Source organism: Rhinatrema bivittatum, chromosome 3 (genome assembly GCF_901001135.1).
Source record: "Rhinatrema bivittatum chromosome 3, aRhiBiv1.1, whole genome shotgun sequence".
NCBI classification, from domain to species: Eukaryota; Metazoa; Chordata; class Amphibia; order Gymnophiona; family Rhinatrematidae; genus Rhinatrema; species Rhinatrema bivittatum.
In genome coordinates, this window is record NC_042617.1 from 15,135,450 (window position 1) to 15,154,542 (window position 19,093).

The 19,093-nt window shown below is 47.2% G+C and overlaps 1 protein-coding gene across 1 annotated transcript in view; it reads left to right on the forward strand.

The window, feature by feature from the left end:
- The window catches only part of DNAH8 (dynein axonemal heavy chain 8), a 1,926,251-nt gene that overhangs the window by 1,036,554 nt on the left and 870,604 nt on the right, over nucleotides 1–19,093 (forward strand). The window contains 1 exon segment of the mRNA XM_029592920.1: nucleotides 10,164–10,388. Coding sequence (XP_029448780.1) covers nucleotides 10,164–10,388 — 225 coding nt within the window.

Below are 19,093 nucleotides of genomic sequence, written 5' to 3' on the forward strand. Positions count from 1 at the left end.
CTCAATGCCTCAGACCTTAGGCCAGAGGTCCAGGATAAGTTAGTGGATCTCCCCTGCCTAGGAGACAACTTATTCGGATCCAAGGTACAGGATGCTATGTCTCAATTAAAAGAGCACACAGAAACATTGAGACAGCTATCTTCCCTCCCACAGGATCCTTCCATACATACTAGAACATAAGAACATAAGAACATAAGAAATTGCCATGCTGGGTCAGACAAAGGGTCCATCAAGCCCAGCATTCTGTTTCCAACAGAGGCCAAACCAGGCCACAAGAACCTGGCAATTACCCAAACACTAAGAAGATCCCATGCTACTGATGCAATTAATAGCAGTGGCTATTCCCTAAGTAAATTTGATTAATAGCCGTTAATGGATTTCTCTCCAAGAACTTATCCAAACCTTTTTTGCACACCCTGGCCCAGTAAAGATTAAGACTTCCTGGTGAGCCATTACTGACTTTGAGAAGGGATAGCCCTAGATGTGATACCATAAACATTAAAATATAGAAACTGTTGGTATAGAGGGGTGGACGATAAGTCGTATGGTCTTCCTCTAGCCGTAGACCTCCAAGAAAAGACACCAGATGGCCTTTCTACCAACAACGGAGATATTACCCTCCTGCATCTAGACCCAGGCCCTCCAGAACCCAGCAAAGACCGCAACCACGGCAACAGAGAGCAGCTAGGCCCCAACCTGCTCCACAAGTGGGACCTGCTGCTGGTTTTTTAAATTTCACCCAGAGAACTGAGCCTTTATTCAAATCCTCAGCCAGGACTACCAGTGGGAGGCCGGATATCCAAATTTTACAACAATTGGATATCAGTAACGTCAGACCAATGGGTCCTATCAATAATATCTCAAGGATATCAACTCAACTTCATCTCAATTCCCCAAGAATTTCCACCAAGTCAGTCTCATCTCAGCAAAAATCATATGCTTCAATTACAAATAGAATTATCCACCCTTCTGAAAACCAGGACAGTAGAGCCGGTACTCTGGTCTCAGAAGGGAAGAGGATTCTATTCCCGTTATTTCCTCATTCCAAAGAAAACCAGAGGCCTACGTCCCATCCTAGACCTCAGAAATCTCAACAAATTTCTGAAGAAAGAAAAGTTCAGGATGGTTTTTCTAGGCACCATGCTTCCACTTCTTCAAAGTGGAAGCTTTGTTCTTTGGATCTACAAGACGCTTACACTCACATTCCAATATTCCCTCCTCATTGCAAGTATCTGCGCTTCATGGTGGGTCATCAACATTTCCAGTACAGAGTACTGCCATTCGGCCTTGCCTCTGCTCCCAGAGTATTCACTAAATGTCTGGCAGTAATAGCAGCACACTTTCGCAAGGAAAGTGTCCATGTCTTTCCATATCTAGACAACTGGCTCATCAGAAGTCACTCTCAAGAGGGAGCTCTCACCTCTCTCAGTCGAACGATTTCCCTACATCACTCCATGGGTTTTCTCATCAATTATCAAAAATCCCACCTTACTCCATCTCACCTACTTCAATTCATAGGTGCAGACATGGACACTATCCTATCAAGAGCCTTTCTACCTGAGGATCGAGCAGAAACATTATCCCTGTTGGTAAACTCGATTCACTCAAAGAAACAGGCAACAGCCCATCAGTTTCTCACCTTACTAGGCCACATGGCCTCCACAGTTCATGTCACTCCTATGGCAAGAATAGCCATGCGGGTAACTCAATGGATAAGATCTCAATGGATCCAAGCCATTCAACCACTGCATTCTCCAATTCAAGTAACCCACCAGCTACGTTCTTCTCTACTTTGGTGGGTGAACAAGAACAATTTGCGCAAGGGCCTACCCTTCCAACAATCAGTCCCACAGATAACGTTAACTACAGATGCATCCACCTTAGGTTGGGGAGCACACATAGACACTCTCCAAACTCAAGGAACTTGGACAAGACTCGAAGCAATATTTCAAATCAATTTCCTGGAACTTCGAGCTATACGTTATGCACTACATGCGTTCAAGGACTACTTTTCACACAAGACTGATCTAATCCAAACGGACAACACAGTAGCCATGTGGTACATCAACAGACAAGGAGATATGGGCTCGTATCTTCTTTGTCAAGAAGCTGCACAGATTTGGGCTAGGCCCTGAAACACTCAATGTTCCTCCGGGCCACTTATCTGGCAGGCATTCACAATATAGTGGCGGATCGACTCAGTCATCAGTTCCAACCACACAAATGGTCCCTGGATCCCTCAGTAGCAACCAGGATATTTCAACGTTGGGGTCAACCAACAATAGACCTCTTTGCATCACATCTGAATCACAAAGTGGACAAATTCTGTTCTCTTCACAAACAGAAAAACAAGCCAGCCAAGGACGCCTTTGCTCGCCTTTGGAACTCAGGCCTACTATACGCGTATCCTCCAATACCGCTCATAACCAAAACTCTAGTGAAGCTGCAACAGGACAAAGGGTCCATGATACTCATAGTCCCGTATTGGCCTCGACAAGTATGGTTCCCCACACTTTTAGACCTCTCAGTCTGGGATCCAATTCGTCTGGGAATAGCTCCCACTCTCATAACTCAGGATCAGGGTCGGTTGCGCCATCCCAACCTCCAATCCGTATCCCTGACAGCAAGGTTGTTGAAAGCTTGATTTTACAACCACTCAACCTTTCAACCAATGTATCTCAAGTGCTTATAGCTTCACATAAACCTTCCACACGAAAGAATTTCTCTTCCAAATGGAAGAGATTCACTTTGTGGTGCAGACAAAAGAATATTGATCCTTTCATTTGCCCCACTACTTCTCTACTGGACTACTTATACCAACTTTCAGAATCTGGTCTCCAGACTTCATCTGTAAGAGTACATTTAAGTGCAATCTCAGCTTACCATAACAAAATGGGAGATGCACCTGTATCATCACAACCTCTTGTCAGCAGGTTTATGAGAAGGTTAACTCAGCTTAAACCACCAATTCGGCCACCAGTCACAGAATGGGACCTGAATCTGGTTTTAACAAGACTCATGCGTTCTCCTTTCGAACCCATAGATTCCTGTGATCTTAAATTTCTCACATGGAAGACTATCTTCCTCATAGCCATTACATCAGCTAGAAGGGTTAGTGAGTTACAAGCACTTGTCACATACTCACCCTATACAAAGTTCCTACATGACAGAGTAGTTCTCCGTACACATCCAAAATTCCTTCCCAAGGTAGTTACGGAATTCCACTTGAACCAATCAATAGTTTTACCCACATTCTTCCCAAGGCCTCATTCTCACCAAGGAGAAACAGCCTTACACACCTTTTTACCTACACCGCACTGCAGTCCACAGAAAATCCAACCAGCTTTTTGTTTCTTATGATCCCAATAAACCCGGTAAAGCAGTGGGTAAACATACTTTATCCAAATGTGCCTTCCAAATGTGCCTTTACTCGCCTCCAAGGGCGAGTAAAGGCACATTCAGTAAGAGCAATGTCAACCTCAGTAGCACATTATCGTTCAGTACCAATATTTGACATATGTAAAGCCACAACCTGGAGTTCTCTTCACACCTTTGCAGCTCATTACTGTTTGGACAAAGAAGGACGACAAGATTCAGTCTATGGACAATCTGTCTTAAAGAACTTGTTTCCAGTTTAAACCCAACTCCTTCTACAACCAACCTGCTGTGATCTTCGGCTGACTCATTTCCAACAACAACACTTCACTGTGGCCTCCATCTGAAATGACTCAGCCTCTAGCTTGCTAATCACCCATATGTGAGGACTAGCATCCTGTTTGTCCTGGGATAAAGCAAAATTGCTTACCTTGTAATAGGTGTTATCCCAGGACAGCAGGATGTAGTCCTCACGAAACCCACCCGCCACCCCGTGGAGTTGGGTCTCATACCTTTTATTATTTTATTTTTTGCTAAAGCTTATTGCTACATACGAGACTGGAGTGAGACACCTGTGGCAGAGAATATCATGGCATGCTGGGCATGCCCAGTAGCCTCAGGCTGCCAGTCAAAAGTTTCTAGAAACTTTGACAGAAGTTTTTCCCGCGATAGGGCACCGTCAGTGACGTCACCCATATGTGAGGACTACATCCTGCTGTCCTGGGATAACACCTGTTACAAGTTAAGCAATTTTGCTTTCTCTGGGCAGGCTAAACAGTACAGTCTTTTTCCCGACTTATGAGTGAGTGCTGAATGCTTGTTCTTGCAGAACATATGTCATTCACAGGACAGCACATTTATTTATTTTATTTACTTAAGGGTTTCTTATATACCGAGGCACGTTTGCAAAACATCACCTCGGTTCACAATGTAACATAACTTAGCAACAAGCTTTACAATAATAACATTAACAGGTAGGGTTAATATGACTGGAGATGATAATACGAGAAATATATACAAATGTACATGTTGGTTCTAACAATAAACTTATATACAGCAATCATTATAATTAGCAGGGTAAAGTAATAGATAGAAAGGGAAGACTAGGAGAAGACCTATAGAGGTTGGGGGGCGGGGAGAGAAGATAGAAAAGGGCGATGGTCAAGTGGGGTAGGGAGAGAATACAGAAAGGGCGAGGGTCAGAAGGGCGGTCAGTAGGCGGTCGGTTGGGCGGTCCTGTCAAATCTTAGGGGAGAGTCAGTACGTTAGTCAGGGTATGCTAGTTTGAACAGCCATGTTTTAAGATTGTGCTTGAATTTTTTGTGGCAAGGTTCCTGGCGTAATTGGGAAGGCATTTTATTTCAGTGGGCAGTTCCTGCGATGATGAAAGATCGCTCCCTAAAGGTGGTGTGCTTCATGAGCTTAGGAGAGGGTATTTGGAGTTTAGCCAGGTGCTGCGTTCTTGTGGGTCTTGTCGGATTGTGAAGCAGGAGATGTTCTGGGAACCATTGCATGTCATGGTTATGAATGGCTTTGTGTATGAGAGTGAGTACTTTATATACTATCCTGGAGGTTACGGGGAGCCAATGTAATGATTGAAGGATGGGAGTAATGTGGTCATGTCGGTGAGTGTTGGTAAGGATGCGTGCTGCAGCATTTTGTAATAACTGTAGGGGTTGTAGGGTACTTTTTGGTAAGCCTAGGAGGATAGCGTTGCAATAATCAATTTTGGACAGGATCATAGCTTGCAGAACTGTGCGGAAGTCAGAGGTATGAAGAAGAGGTTTGATTCTCTTCAAGGTGTGGAGTTTGAAGAATCCGCTTTTTATTGTGGCTGAAATGAATTTTTTAAGGTTAAATTGGTCGTCTATCATAATGCCAAGGTTGCGGACTAGAGGGGTAGGAGGGCAGCTGGGTGGTGAGGGTGTGGGGGAGAGAGAGCGTGAAGGGTTGTTAGGAGGGGAAAGAATGAGTAGCTCTGTTTTGTTAGCATTGAGTGCTAGGAAATTATCGGAGAGCAGTTTATTTATCTCGGATAGCGCAGAGTTCCAGATCTTCATTGCGTTTGTAATGGAATCATTAATGGGGATGAGTATCTGCACGTCGTCAGCATATATAAAGTGCTGGATACCCAGTTTCGAGAGAAGTTGGCAGAGGGGGAGGAGGTATATATTAAAGAGTGTAGAAGAGAGGGATGAACCCTGTGGTACTCCTTGAGATAGTTTGACAGGGTTGGATTTGTTACAACCAATTTTTACACTGTAGCTTCTGTCACTGAGGTATGATTGGAACCATAGTAGGGCTGTGCCAGCAACGCCAATTTCCATGAGGCGTTTGATGAGTGTGAGGTGGTTGACGGTGTCAAATGCCGCAGAGATATCTAATAGTGCAAGTATGTGGGATTGTCCGTTGTCCAAGGCTTTAAGTATAGATTCTGAGAGGGTGATGAGTAGTGTTTCTGTACTATGGTGTTTGCGAAAACCATATTGTGATGTGGAGAGTATGTTGTGTTCATCAATGTATTCAGTGAGTTGCTTGTTGATAATCTTTTCCAGTATTTTGGAGAGGAATGGGAGGTTTGAAACTGGGCGATAGTTGGCTAGTTCGTTAGGATCCAAATTAGGTTTTTTGAGAGTGGGTTTGATAATGGCGTGCTTGAGTTGCTTTGGGACTTGGCCTAGAGTAATGGATTTGTTCAGTATGTTTGCGATGTGTTTGGCTGTAGTAGCTGGGCTTGTGAGTAATATTTTGGTAGGCAGGTTGTCTGAGGGGTGATATGCAGGTTTGATTTTTTTGAGAGTGGTTTCAATTTCTAGTGCAGATGTGTTTTCGAAGTTCAATAGTGAGGAGTTTGGGTTTTTTGTGTGTGGGTGTGATAGTATGTTTTGATTGGTGCAGTATATTGAGCTGTTTTTAGGTGCAGGTGAGTTTGGGGAGCCAGAATGAGCTGTGAAGCGTGCCATAATGGTTTCCACTTTAGAGAGGAAGTAGGATGCTAGATTCTCACATTTAGTTTCGTCGTCATTGTCAGGATTGCATCTGTCTTGAGATGTAATGAGGCTGTTTACATATTGGAAGAGGGCTTGTGGGTTGAACTGGAATTGATGGATTCTTGTGGCATAGAAATCTTTCTTTGCTTTTTCTGTGGCTTTTCGGTATGCGTGTAATTGGGTGCGAAACTGTGATAGTGTGGTAGGGAGGCGGTTCCTTCGCCAGGTTTTTTCTAATTTACGAAGATTCAGTTTCATGGTTTTAAGTTCATTTACATACCATGGTTTTTTGTTATTCTTTTCTAAGTTGATTTTTTTGGTTTGAGAGGGGCAGAGTTTATTTGCTATGTTGGTGGTGATTTGGAACCATGAAGAGGTGGCGGAGTTAGCATCTGTAAGGTCTAGGTTAGGTAGTTCCTCTGAAAGGGCGTCTAATATATCTTCGGTTTTTGCCTGTTTTCGGAATCTGATTGTTTTTGTAGGTTGTGAGGTTCGGGGGGAATCTTGTATAGTGCACCATGTATCGATACGGTGGTGATCTGACCAGGGAATGGGCGTACAGATGGGGTGGTCCGCTTGGATTAATGTGTTGGTAAATATAAGGTCAAGGGTATGACCCGCTTTGTGTGTGGGGTTAGTCACCATCTGTTTGAAACCTAGGGCTTTGATGTATATAAATATATACATCAAAACATAGGGTTTTGATGTATTTTTATATTCCTTTACCTTGCTTATGGTGGCCTGCAGTCTCTGCAGGGTTGAAAATCCCTTTCTGGCAGGTCCAGAACACATCACTCAGATCCAAACATAGCTCAGTAAGGTTTCAACATATGATAAGTTTGTGGTGGCAGGAACCTGGTTTATAGTAGCTTGCTACATTTGTACTTGAGGCAATGGAGGGTAAAGTGACTTGACTAAGGTCACAAAGAGTGGCAGTGGTTTCTCTGGTTTGTAGCCTGCTGCTGTAACTACTAGATGTCTCCTCTATTCCTGCTTAAAGAGACCAAGATTTATTATTTGTGCTTGTTGGACTTTGTGTTACTGTCTAGTGCACCAGTCATTGGTGTATCACTTCTTTTGGGCTTTTGTTTTTCCTGTCTTTAGTGACAGTAACAAACTTATTTTGAACAGCTTGGGAATCGGTGTAGTGTTTTTTTGTGCCGTTTACTGGGCTGAAGAATCCTTGCAAGGAGAAAGCCTAAAGGCATTGATAAAGTGACTTCTTCCCTGCCCCTATGATGTGGTCTTGGTCATGAGCATCTCCACAAGTCCCTAAGCCCAAGACCAGATCAGAACAGGGCTCCACAAATATTTCTCTTGGAAAAGAGGGAAACCAACAAAAAAGAAGCCTAATTCTAATGTACCTGGATTAGACTCCTTTTATTATGCTCTTAACTCATTTCTTTCCATAAGTCTGGGTAGTCCTATTGTTTCCATCAAACCTAGCAGACCTGAATAAAAACAAACCATCCTTTCTAAATTTCTGACATGCTGTGTACTTTTATTTGCTCCTAACTACATCCCCATTTTTCATAACCAAATGAAAACATCTTAATCAATCATCAGGGTTTAATTTGTAGACAAAAAGGAAGTGGAACTGTGGAGCAGGGAGAATTTAGGGAAGTATATGTGGATGGAGGAACAGAGTGGGGAAGAAAGGCGGAGTGGGAATAGTGGGGCCAGAGATAAATGTGTGACCTGTGTGAGGGAGAAGGTCCAGGCTCAGGTGTGATCTATATGGGAAAGGGGGGGGGGGGGGGGGGGGGGGGGAGAACCAGGGCTGGGAGTGAACTCTCTCCTAAATAGACACACACTCTCACATGCAAGCACACCCATTAGTAGCAACAGCAGCAGTAAAGTTAACAGGCTTCCATCTCCTGTTTCTTTGTCCTTGGCTGTTCTCTTCATGGCCTCCTAAATTGTGCCAGAAACTGTGCAAAAAAACAAAGTCATGTGGTTGCTCCCATCTCAGCATAAACAACTTCAACACATTTTGCTTCCCTTCTTCTGGGGCCTAGGGGGCCAGAAATGATCCATGCCACCACCAGCTCTGCTCATTTTCTGCAGGGAGCTAAAACTGATTTATACCAGCTCTGTGCTTTTTCGGCACAGGAGCCAGAACTAATCTCCTTGAGTACCGAAAAAAAGGTAGCAGAAGGTCATTCTGGGTTGTTCTGCCAGAAATTAAAATAGATACAAAAAGAGGCTGAATTAGCCCAAGTTTGAAACTTGTCAGTTGTGGTGCTAATCATGAAGGACAGGGCTGAAGCCTTGACGACAGGCACTGCTGCTCAAAAGTTTCAAACTTGTGCTAATTCAACCTCTTTCATACTTGTTCTTTGCTTCAGTCTCACCCATTCCTGTCCTGCTCCCCATAAAGCAGAGTGGCTAAGCCCCTTGCAGGCTGCCTGATGGGAAGGGACTGGAGCAGAACACCCCTGCTGCACTACCTCTTAAGTCTGAAAAGAAGTGAGGGAACTCTGTTCCAGGCCATCCCCACACAAATTAGGGCCTGCCAGTCTTAAGGAGAGAAAAGAAGGGCATCATCAAATTTCAAATCTCTAGAATCAAGACAATTTTGACTTTCTTTATTAAAAACTATTTTGTACCTGTAATTCTGTTTACTCGTGCCTTTCCGCAGACTGCGCCTATATCCAATGTGCATCATAATAGGACCCAATAACATATACAGAGAATAAGAATACAAATCACCACATACAACAGCATCATAAAAATATTAATAACTAGCATGATCATCAAGAAATACATGTTCCTCATTAATTTTATTTGAATCACTCTTGATAATATCAAAATTTATGTTACATGAGTTTGAAATGGTATGAGAGTATTCTAGAATTAACTAGTCTGTGACCAATGTTCTATGATCGGCGGCGCGGGCTCAACCCGCGCGGCTGATGAGTAACCAGGGCAGAGGCGCACGGCTGCGTACGCGATGGGGGAAGGGGGGTCGAGAAGGAGGAGGGGGAGAGCCGGGAGCGGCGACGAATGAGGGCGCATCGATTTGAATCGCTGCGCTCTCATTGGTGGGCTGCTGTTTGGCTGGAGAGGGCGCAGCGGTTACCAGATCAGTAGGCTCCGTCGGGCTCAGGAGATAGGCGTGGGTAGGTTTGGAGTCCTTCCCTCCCACCCTATTGATATTGCTTGTCATTTTGAGTGTGAATTGTGAGATGAAGTTTGTCGAAGTGGAGGCGGAAAACCCGAGCCCAAGTTATGTTTGTAAATAATGTTTTGTTAAAAAGACAATGGGGGGGTTGGAATCTCATGTAGTTGGGGGGGCTGCTACATGGGACGGCCAGTGAGCGAGGGGTCTAAGCTCAAAGCCAAAGCTTACCCTCGCTGGGACGAGGCAGGGTAAGTATTGGGGGGTGGCAATTATTCCTTATGCCTTACCATTGGGACGTGGTGGTTGAGGCGGTGAAGAAGGAAATAAGGAAAAGGGGTGGGGGCTTTATGTTTGTTTGTAAGGGCTCGAGTTAGGAATAATAAACTGCGGCCTTTTGTAATGCCATTTGAAGTCTCTGTGTTTTATTGGGGTGAGAGAAGGAAGCCAAGCAAAGATCTCGCATCCCTGTGTTATTATGGGTGGGATTAATAACTTATTTAGAAACAATGTAATTTTGCTGTTGTGAATATGAATAGTAGTGGATCTAGTAAAAAAAAATTTCCTTTACTATGCTAAGAATAGTTTACTAAAACATTTTCTATATTACTTCAAGAAAATGAAGATATGATCTGGTTAGCTGCACATACATATTTTTTCATGTATCATCTTTACAGGTGGGGTTACTGGGAATTCAGATGCTATGGACACATGATTCAGAAGATGCCTTACACAATGCAAGAGATGACAGGAAAGTCATGCAAATAACTAATAAAAAATTTTTGGATATTTTAAATACCCTTATCAACCAGACAACACATGACCTTACTAAAGTCGAGAGGATCAAGTTTGAAACACTTGTTACCATTCATGTACATCAGCGAGATATCTTTGATGATTTGGTAAGCATGAGATTTATTTATTTATTTAGATTTATATTCCACTTTTCACAGCGCTTCAAAGTGGATTACAATCAGGTACTGTAGATATTTCCCTATCCCCAGAGGGATTACAATCTAAGGGCTAGATTTTAAAAGCCCTGTGCACGTAAATATTCCCAGATTTATGCGTGCAGGGCACTTGCGCGCCGCTGCACCTATTTTGCATAGGCCGCCGGTGCACGCAAAGCCCCGGGACACGCGTAAGTCCCAGGGCTTCGTAAAAGGGGCGGGAGGGGGTGTGTCCGGGGGCATGTCTGGGGTCAGGGGGCGGTCTGGGGCGGGTCCGTGGGGCATGGCGACGGTTCAGGGGTGGTCCCGAGTCCCCCGGCACTGCGGCCTGTGCCGGGGGATGTGAGGTGGCGCGCGCAAGTTATGCCTGCTTCAAGTAGGTGTAACTTGCCCAACAAAGGTAGGGGGGGGGGGATTTAGGTAGGGCCGGGGGGTGGGTTAGGTAGGGGAAGGGAGGGGAAGGTGGGGGAATGCAGAAGGAAAGTTCCCTCTGAGGCCGCTCCGATTTCGGAACAGCCTTGGAGGGAATGGAGGCAGGCTGCGCGGCTCGGCGCGCGCAGGCTGCCGATTTTGTGCAACCTTGTGCGTGCCGACCCCAGATTTTATAAGATACGTGTGGCTACGCGCGTATCTTATAAAATCCGGCGTACTTTTGTTCGTGCTGGTTGCGCGAACAAAAGTACGCACGCACGTACTTTTTAAAGATCTACCTCTAAGGTTGTACCTGAGGCAATGGAGGGTAAAGTGACTTGCCCAAGGTCACAAGGAGCGACAGTGGGATTCTGAATATTTACAAAATTACACATTTTGGAGATAATTATAAAGCCTGTTAAACATATAAATTTGGCTAGGAACAGGTGCAACTTCCTGTGTACACCAAGAGCATTACCCCAGCATTCAAAGTGATTTTATGCCTATAAAATCAGCAGCAAAGTCTATCTAGAAATAGGTATGTAAGGACTTTACTGCTATAAGCAGTGCTGTAAAATTAAGCTCCCTAGTTGAACTAATAATTATTGTTCATTGACTAAGTAAATGGCATAAGTTAAATCAGCTAACAAACTATTTGCCAAACAAATGCATGAAAATACAGCCTGTCCACAATCAATTAGAACTATTTATTTATTTATTTATTTATTTAAAGCTTTTCTATACCGACTTTCATGATACAGATCAAATCAAATCGGTTTACAGGGAACAGAAGCATTATAACGTTAACCATAACCAGAAGGAGCGGAAAGTTACAATAAAACTATGGCAAAGTCTTCTGAATACACAGCGCCCGCGTTCAGCGCAAGTTTTTCGCATCGGCCCCATAATTTGGCTTTTACATGCCGGGGATTTTATTGCTCATCGTTCAACACCTTGTTGTGACAATTTTAAAAATACCATATACTCATACATGAATCTTTTTGAAATTTATCTCTAAGCATATAAAAGAGCTTTTGAAAATTGTAAATTCGTAAACAATTGAAAGCATAATTGTTTCTAGAAGCCGTTGGTCCTTAGTTTTCATTCTGAGTTCTTATTAATTTTTGCTGTCTACATTTTAAGAGATATTTAACTTTTGTAGTTTATATTTTTTTTAATATGCTAATTTATTATTTTATTGATGTAACCCACCCAGCACAACAGGATTAATATGGGCAGGAAATAAATGTTTTAAAATGAAGAAATAAAAAATAAATATATGCTACTTTTATGCAAGCAAATTCTTTTGAAAATTACCCAGGTAAATTTTCACAGACTTTCATTTATTTGTATTTAAATTTATTTAAATGTTTTTTTTTATACCGAAGTATAGCTAGATGCCTTCACTCCGGTTTACAGATATAACAACTTAGTACATTTTGTCAACAATATATACAAAACATTTTGACAACAGTTGAAACAAAAAGGGGCGGATTTTCAGAGCCCTGCTCGCGTAAATCCGCCCAAAACCGGGCGGATTTACGCGAGCAGGGCCCTGCGCGCCGGGAAGCCTATTTTACATAGGCCTCCCGGCGCGCGCAGAGCCCCGGGACTCGCGTAAGTCCCGGGGTTCTCCGAGGGGGGCGTGTCGGGGGCGGGCCCGGTCGTCGCGGCGTTTCGGGGGCGTGTCGGCAGCGTTTTGGGGGCGGGTACGGGGGCGTGGCTACGGCCCGGGGCGGTCCGGGGGCGTGGCCGTGCCCTCCGTACCCACCCCCAGGTCGCGGCCCGGCGCGCAGGAGGTCCGCATCCCCCGACAAAGGTAAGGGGGGGGTTAGACAGGGCCGGGGCGGGTGGGTTAGGTAGGGGAAAGGAGGGGAAGGTGAGGAGAGGGCAAAGGAAAGTTCCCTCCGAGGCCACTCCGATTTCGGAGCGGCCTTGGAGGGAACGGGGGTAGGCTGCGCGGCTCGGCGCACGCCGGCTATACAAAATCCATAGCTTTGCGCGCGCCGATCCAGGATTTTAGCAGATACGCGCGGCTCCGCGCGTATCTACTAAAATCCAGCGTACTTTTGTTTGCGCCTGGAGCGCAAACAAAAGTAGGCTATTCGCGCGCCTTTTAAAATCCGCCCCATAGGGTATAGCTGGGGTCAACCAGGTGATATTGAACACATTGAAGAAATTATGTACATAATAGAGATGTGCTTCGTTTTTTCTACCTGATCGTTTTTTGACTCGGATACTTCGTGGTAAAATTCGGGTTTTCTCGTTTAGTTTTTTTGAAAAACGAAACGAGGAAACCCAAAACCGGCCCAAAAAATGAAGCGGGAAACGAAGCTAAAAAAAACCCCCACCCCAAACATTTAAATTCATTTTAATACATTACATACAACCCCCCCCCCCCATCATCCCGATCCCTCCCCAAGACTTACTAACATCCCTGGGGGTCCAGCGGGGTGCCGGATTCCATTTGTCCCTCCGTGCCCGGTGTGCTACTGCAAGCCGTGCTCCTCAAAATGGTGCCGAATAGCCTCTGAACTACTATGTCACAGGGGCTACCGGCGCCATTGGTCAGCCCCTGTCACATGGCCATCGGCGCCATCTTGTGCTTATACCATGTGACAGGGGCTGACCAATGGCGTCGGTCGCCCCTGTGACATAGTATGGGCAAAGGCTATCGGCGCCATTTTGATTCCTGGCAGCCGACAACGGGGGTCCAGGAGCGATCTCCTGCACTGGTGCCGTCGGATGCCAGGAATCAAAATGGCGCCGATAGCCTTTGCCCATACTATGTCACAGGGGCGACCGACGCCATTGGTCAGCCCCTGTCACATGGTATAAGCACAAGATGGCGCCGATGGCCATGTGACAGGGGCTGACCAATGGCGCCGGTAGCCCCTGTGACATAGTAGTTCAGAGGCTATTCGGCACCATTTTGAGCACGGCTTGCAGTAGCACACCGGGCACGGAGGGACAAATGGAACCTGGGACCTCGCTGGACCCCCAGGGATGTTAGTAAGTCTTGGGGAGGGATCGGGATGGGGGGAGGGTGGTTGTATTATACTTAATCTTAATGTTTGGGGTGGTTTTTAATTTAAAAAAAAAATGTGCCCCTCTCCCCACACAAACCCGAAAAACGAAGTTTCCCCGAAGTTCGAGGAAAATCTTTTCGGGTTTCGGGGTCCCCGAACCACGACGAACTAGGCAATTTCGTTGCAATTGCCTAATTCGTGATAAACGATTGCACATCTCTAGTACATAATAACAGCTTAGAGTGGGCTAATTTATATAATTTGAAATGAGTTGTCGTTGACGGGGGAAATATGTTATTAATGATGGGGGAAATATAATTTTAAAGGAAAGAAGAGTATATTTCCTAGCGTGTAGCAGATGGACTCAAAACAAGTGGGTATAGTGTGCTCGTGCTAGCAGTTGGAAACGGATCTGACGTCAGCACGAGTACATATACCCCTGCAGGAAGTGCAGCAATTCAGTAATTTCCGTCTCCAAAGCAGTTTGGAGCTACCTCATACTCGCTGAGCGTGTTTCCAAATTCTAAACGACTAAATTCATAGAAGAAACCTAACTGAAGATGAGCCCCGCACTCCTGCGGTGATACCATTCGGTCCCTCCCCCAGTTGAGTTTCCCGAGCTGACTTCCGTGGTCCCTCGGAGGTAGGAGCCTCGGTCCGGTGGCCGACTCACGGCAGGGACCTAGCCCCCGAGTGAGAAGGGCTCGGGCATGGCATAGAGGCAGCCTCGGTCCCGGCGAGGACTTGGCCCCCGAGCGAGACGAGTTCGGGCGCGGCCTAGAGGCAGCAGGTGCACTTCCTCGAGCGCGGCAGTGACAGTACTCACCCTCTCCCCCCGCAGCCGGAGACCGCCTGGGTTGCAGCCGGGAAGTGCTGAAGACAAGGTAAGGCGTACATCTTTACTGTGGTCTCCGAGGAAGTGAGGATTAGCGGGGCCTGCCTACGTGGCAGCCCGCCAAGGAGGTCGCCATTTTGCCTGCCTACTCGCCTTCGCCACCTAGACGCACGTTGCTGTACGCACGCTGAGATAGGCGTACGTTGCTAAGCGCACGCGGATAGGTGCACGTTGCTAAGTGCACATGGATAGGCGCACGTTGCTAAACGCACGCAGATAGGTGCACGTTGCTAAGCGCACGTGGATAGGCTCACGTTGCTAAGCGCACGCGGATAGGCGCATGCTTGCTAAGCGCGCGCTGCTAGGATAGGTGTACGCCAATAGGCGCAGGCCTATAGACGCACGTTCATAGGCGCCCGTTCATAGACGCCTGTTGGTAGGCGCACGTTCATAGGCGCACGTTCATAGGCGCACATTCATAAGACGCCTGTTCATAGGCGCACGTTCATAGGCGCACGTTCATAGGCGCACGTTCATAAACGCCTGTTGGTAGGCGCGCATTCATAGGCGCACGTTCATAGGCGCACGTTCATAAGACGCCTGTTGGTAGGCGCGTGTTCATAGGCGCACTTTCATAAGATGCCCATTCATAGGCGCACGTTCCTAAGATGCCCGTTCATAGGCGCACGTCCATAAGACGCCCGTTCCTAGGCGCATGCGGCTAAGCGCATGTTGATGAGTGCACATTCATAAGATAAGCGCATATTAGTAGGCGACACATATTACAAGGCGCATACTCCGGTTGGGAGGAAATAACAGATGAAATGGAGCATAAGAGAGCCCATACGTCCGCAGAGCTGGCACCTCCAGAATCAGGCATAAGAGCTCTAAGCCTCTGCTCAGCATGCAACCTCAGAGCCACACAGAGCGAGGAAGCAGACTCACTATGTGCCCAATATGAGGAGGCCATGGGAGTTCCAGGACAGGACCGGTCCCAGCCCAGCGGTTCCTCAGGGAACACTCTGGACTTAGCAGGCCGCGGTGAGCAGCCAGGGAACCTGAGAGACCTGGTGCCCCTAAGGCCAGATCCGGCTTCGCTTTCCAGGGTGGAATTATTCAAGGGGATTCACGCCTTTGTCCAGATGCAGTCTGCTCCTCGAATGGGTCTTTCCGTTCCGGATGATCCGGCCCCTGGACCCTCGAGACCTAGGCACGGCCACTCGCCACCCGGAAGCCCCACTTATGGGGATTCAGATTGCTCCGAGGAAGATGAGGAGCCCCCCGAGGAGGGAGAACTTCCCTCGGAGATAGAACCATATCGGACCATGAGACGCTTCTTTCGGAAAGAGGATCTTCCAGGCCTGGTCTCACAATGCCTATCAGAACTGGCTATTCCAGGCCAGGACACCCCAGGTGGACCCTAAAATGAACCCCCTGTTAGAGGGCCTGCGCCAAACGGCTCACTATTTTCCCCTCCTACAAGCAGCACAGTAGCTAATCGATCTGGAATGGAAGGCACCTGAGGCCTCATTCAAAGGGGGTCGGGCCTTGTCAGGCATGTACCCTCTGGATCCGGCGTCCAAGGAGCTGCTGGCGTGCCCCAAGGTAGACGCCATAGTTTGTTTGTTTATTTATTTATTTAGTTATTTATTTATTTATTTAAAACTTTTCTATACCGTCATTAAGTTAGGTACCATCATAACGGTTTACAATAAGGCACAAATAATAGTATTGGAAACTATAATAAATCTATCATTAATCAGGTGCCAAGACTTTACGGTAACATTCTGTATTAGAACAGATTTTAAAATTCTAAAATCAAGAGCAAACATGTTTAAAGTAAAAATAGAATATATACCCATGTAGATTGTGGTAGGGTGCTTGAGTGTTTTGCAATTGCTTTCCTTGTTCTCTGTGTTCTACTCTCCTTTGTGAAGCGCACCACCATTCCAGTGGAGGGGGAAGCGGCCCTCAAGGATACACATGACCGGCGCATTGACGCCATTTTGAAACAAGCCTTTGAGGTGGCAGCCATGTCCCTACGAATTGCGACCTGCTGCACTGTGGTGACGCGTTCCTGTTTATCACAAGCTAGGAACAACACCCCGGGAGAAGACCTGGAATCAGCTCTCTCGTTCCTCACTGACGCAGCCTCCGACCTAGTCCGTACTGCAGCCAAGGGAGTGTCATCTTCAGTGGCAGCCAGGAGGCAGCTTTGGCTACGTAATTGGGCGGCCGACTCTTCCTCCAAGACACGCCTCACAAGAATGCCCTTTAAGGGATCCCTACTGTTCGGCAGCGATCTCGAGAAACTGGCTAATAGATGGGGTGCCTCTCCATTACCCCATCTACCAGAAGACAGGTCGAGGAGGAGCCAGCGTTCTTTTTCTAGGCCATCTAGAGGTAGAAACTCTCAGCGCTTCAACCCTTACAGGGCTCGCTACCAAGCACCTCGTTCTCAGGCCAGGAACCAGCCCTTTCGGGCTAAGCACAACAAGAGGAGAACCGGCTCGGGTTCTGGTCCCGGCCGCACCCCACAATGACAATCAGCCGACCCATCCAGGGGTTGCAGCCATAGGGGGCAGGCTAACCCTCTTCTACCGCAGGTGGGTCGAGATTACCTTGGAACAGTGGGTCCTCGCCATCATCCGAGAAGGGTATTACCTGGATTTTCTTCGGCTCCCGCTGGACAAGTTTGTGGAATCTCCTTGTTCACCCCTCAAGAAGGCGGCACTAGAAGTTACCTTGCGGAGGCTCCTGTCCCTAAAAGCCATAATCCCAGTGCCTGCAGGGGAGATAAATTCTGGGTATTATTCCATTTATTTTATAGTACCCAAGAAGGAGGGCACTTTCAAGGCCCATCCTGGACCTCAAGTCAGTCAACCGACACCTACGGGTCCCCAGCTTTTGCATGGAAACTCTGCGGTCGGTCAAGAATGCAGTACAGCCAAGGGAGTTTCTCACCTCCCTAGATCTGTCGGAAGCCTACTTGCATATCCCAATCCATCGGGATCACCAGCGCTATTTACGCTTCAAAGTCCTGAGCCAACACTTCCAGTTCCGAGCTTTACCCTTCGGGTTAGCCACCGCGCCGCAGATCTTTACCAAGTTCATAGTAGTAGTGGCGGCGGCACTCAGGAAGGAAGGAATTCTCGTCCATCCCTATCTGGACGATTGGCTGATCAGGGCAAAGTCACTGGAGGAGAGCCACCGGGCAACCAAGAGAGTTATATCTCTTCTGGAAAGCCTAGGCTGGGTAGTCAACACAAACAAGAGTTCCCAACAGCCTTCCCAGTCGCTGGAATACCTAGGAATGCAATTCGACACCCAGGAAGACAAGGTCAGCCTGACCTCCAAGAGGAGATCCAAACTCCGGAATCGTCTGCAGGCCCTGCTGAGTGCCATCCGGCCCACTGCTTGGGATTACCTACAGGTCCTCGGCCTCATGGCATCCACTCTGGAGGTGGTACCATGGGCGCGGGCTATGAGATCATTACAACGCGCCCTCCTATCTTGGTGGAGCCCACGATTGCAGAACTACACCGTACACCTACCTCTACCAGCCAGAGTGCGGAATCAGATACGGTGGTGGTTGCAGCCCGGCCACATGAGCCGGGGGTCAAGAATGTCCTCCCCAACCTGGACCCTGCTCACTACAGATGCCAGCCTGAACGGATGGGGGGCACACTGCGAAGAACTCACCGCCCAAGGGCGGTGGAGCAGAGAAGAGTCGGGGTGGAACATCAACCGACTAGAGGCAAGGGCAGTCAGGCTAGCATGCCTGCGATTTGCCCACAGACTTCGAAACAAAGCGGTCAGAGTGATGTCGGACAACACCACCACAGTGGCTTACATCAACCGACAGGGCGGAACCAGAAGCTGACAGGTATCCCTAGAAATAACTCCCCTGATGACTTGGGCGGAAGCAAATCTCCAGGACATCTCCGCCGTCCACATCGCCGGGAAGGACAACACCACGGCAGACTTCCTCAGCAGAGAAAGCCTAAACCCAGGGGAATAGCAGCTGTCGCCTACAGCTTTCCAAATAATTGTGGATCAGTGGGGGACACCGGGCATGGACCTACTAGCAGACAGGTCCAACGCTCAAGTACCTAGATATTTCAGCCGCAAGCGGGACCCTCTATCCCAGAGGATCAATGCCCTGGTACAGCCATTGCCTCAGGGGATCCTGCTATATGCCTTTCCTCCATGGCCCCTGCTGGGCGCCATAATACACAAGATTCAGCGGCACAGAGACCTAGTTCTTCCAGTGGCCCCGGACTAGCCAAGAAGACCCTGGTACGCAGACATGAGAAGACTGCTGGCAGGGAATCCATTACCCCTGCCTCCACACAGGGACCTGCTGCGGCAAGGTCCCATCC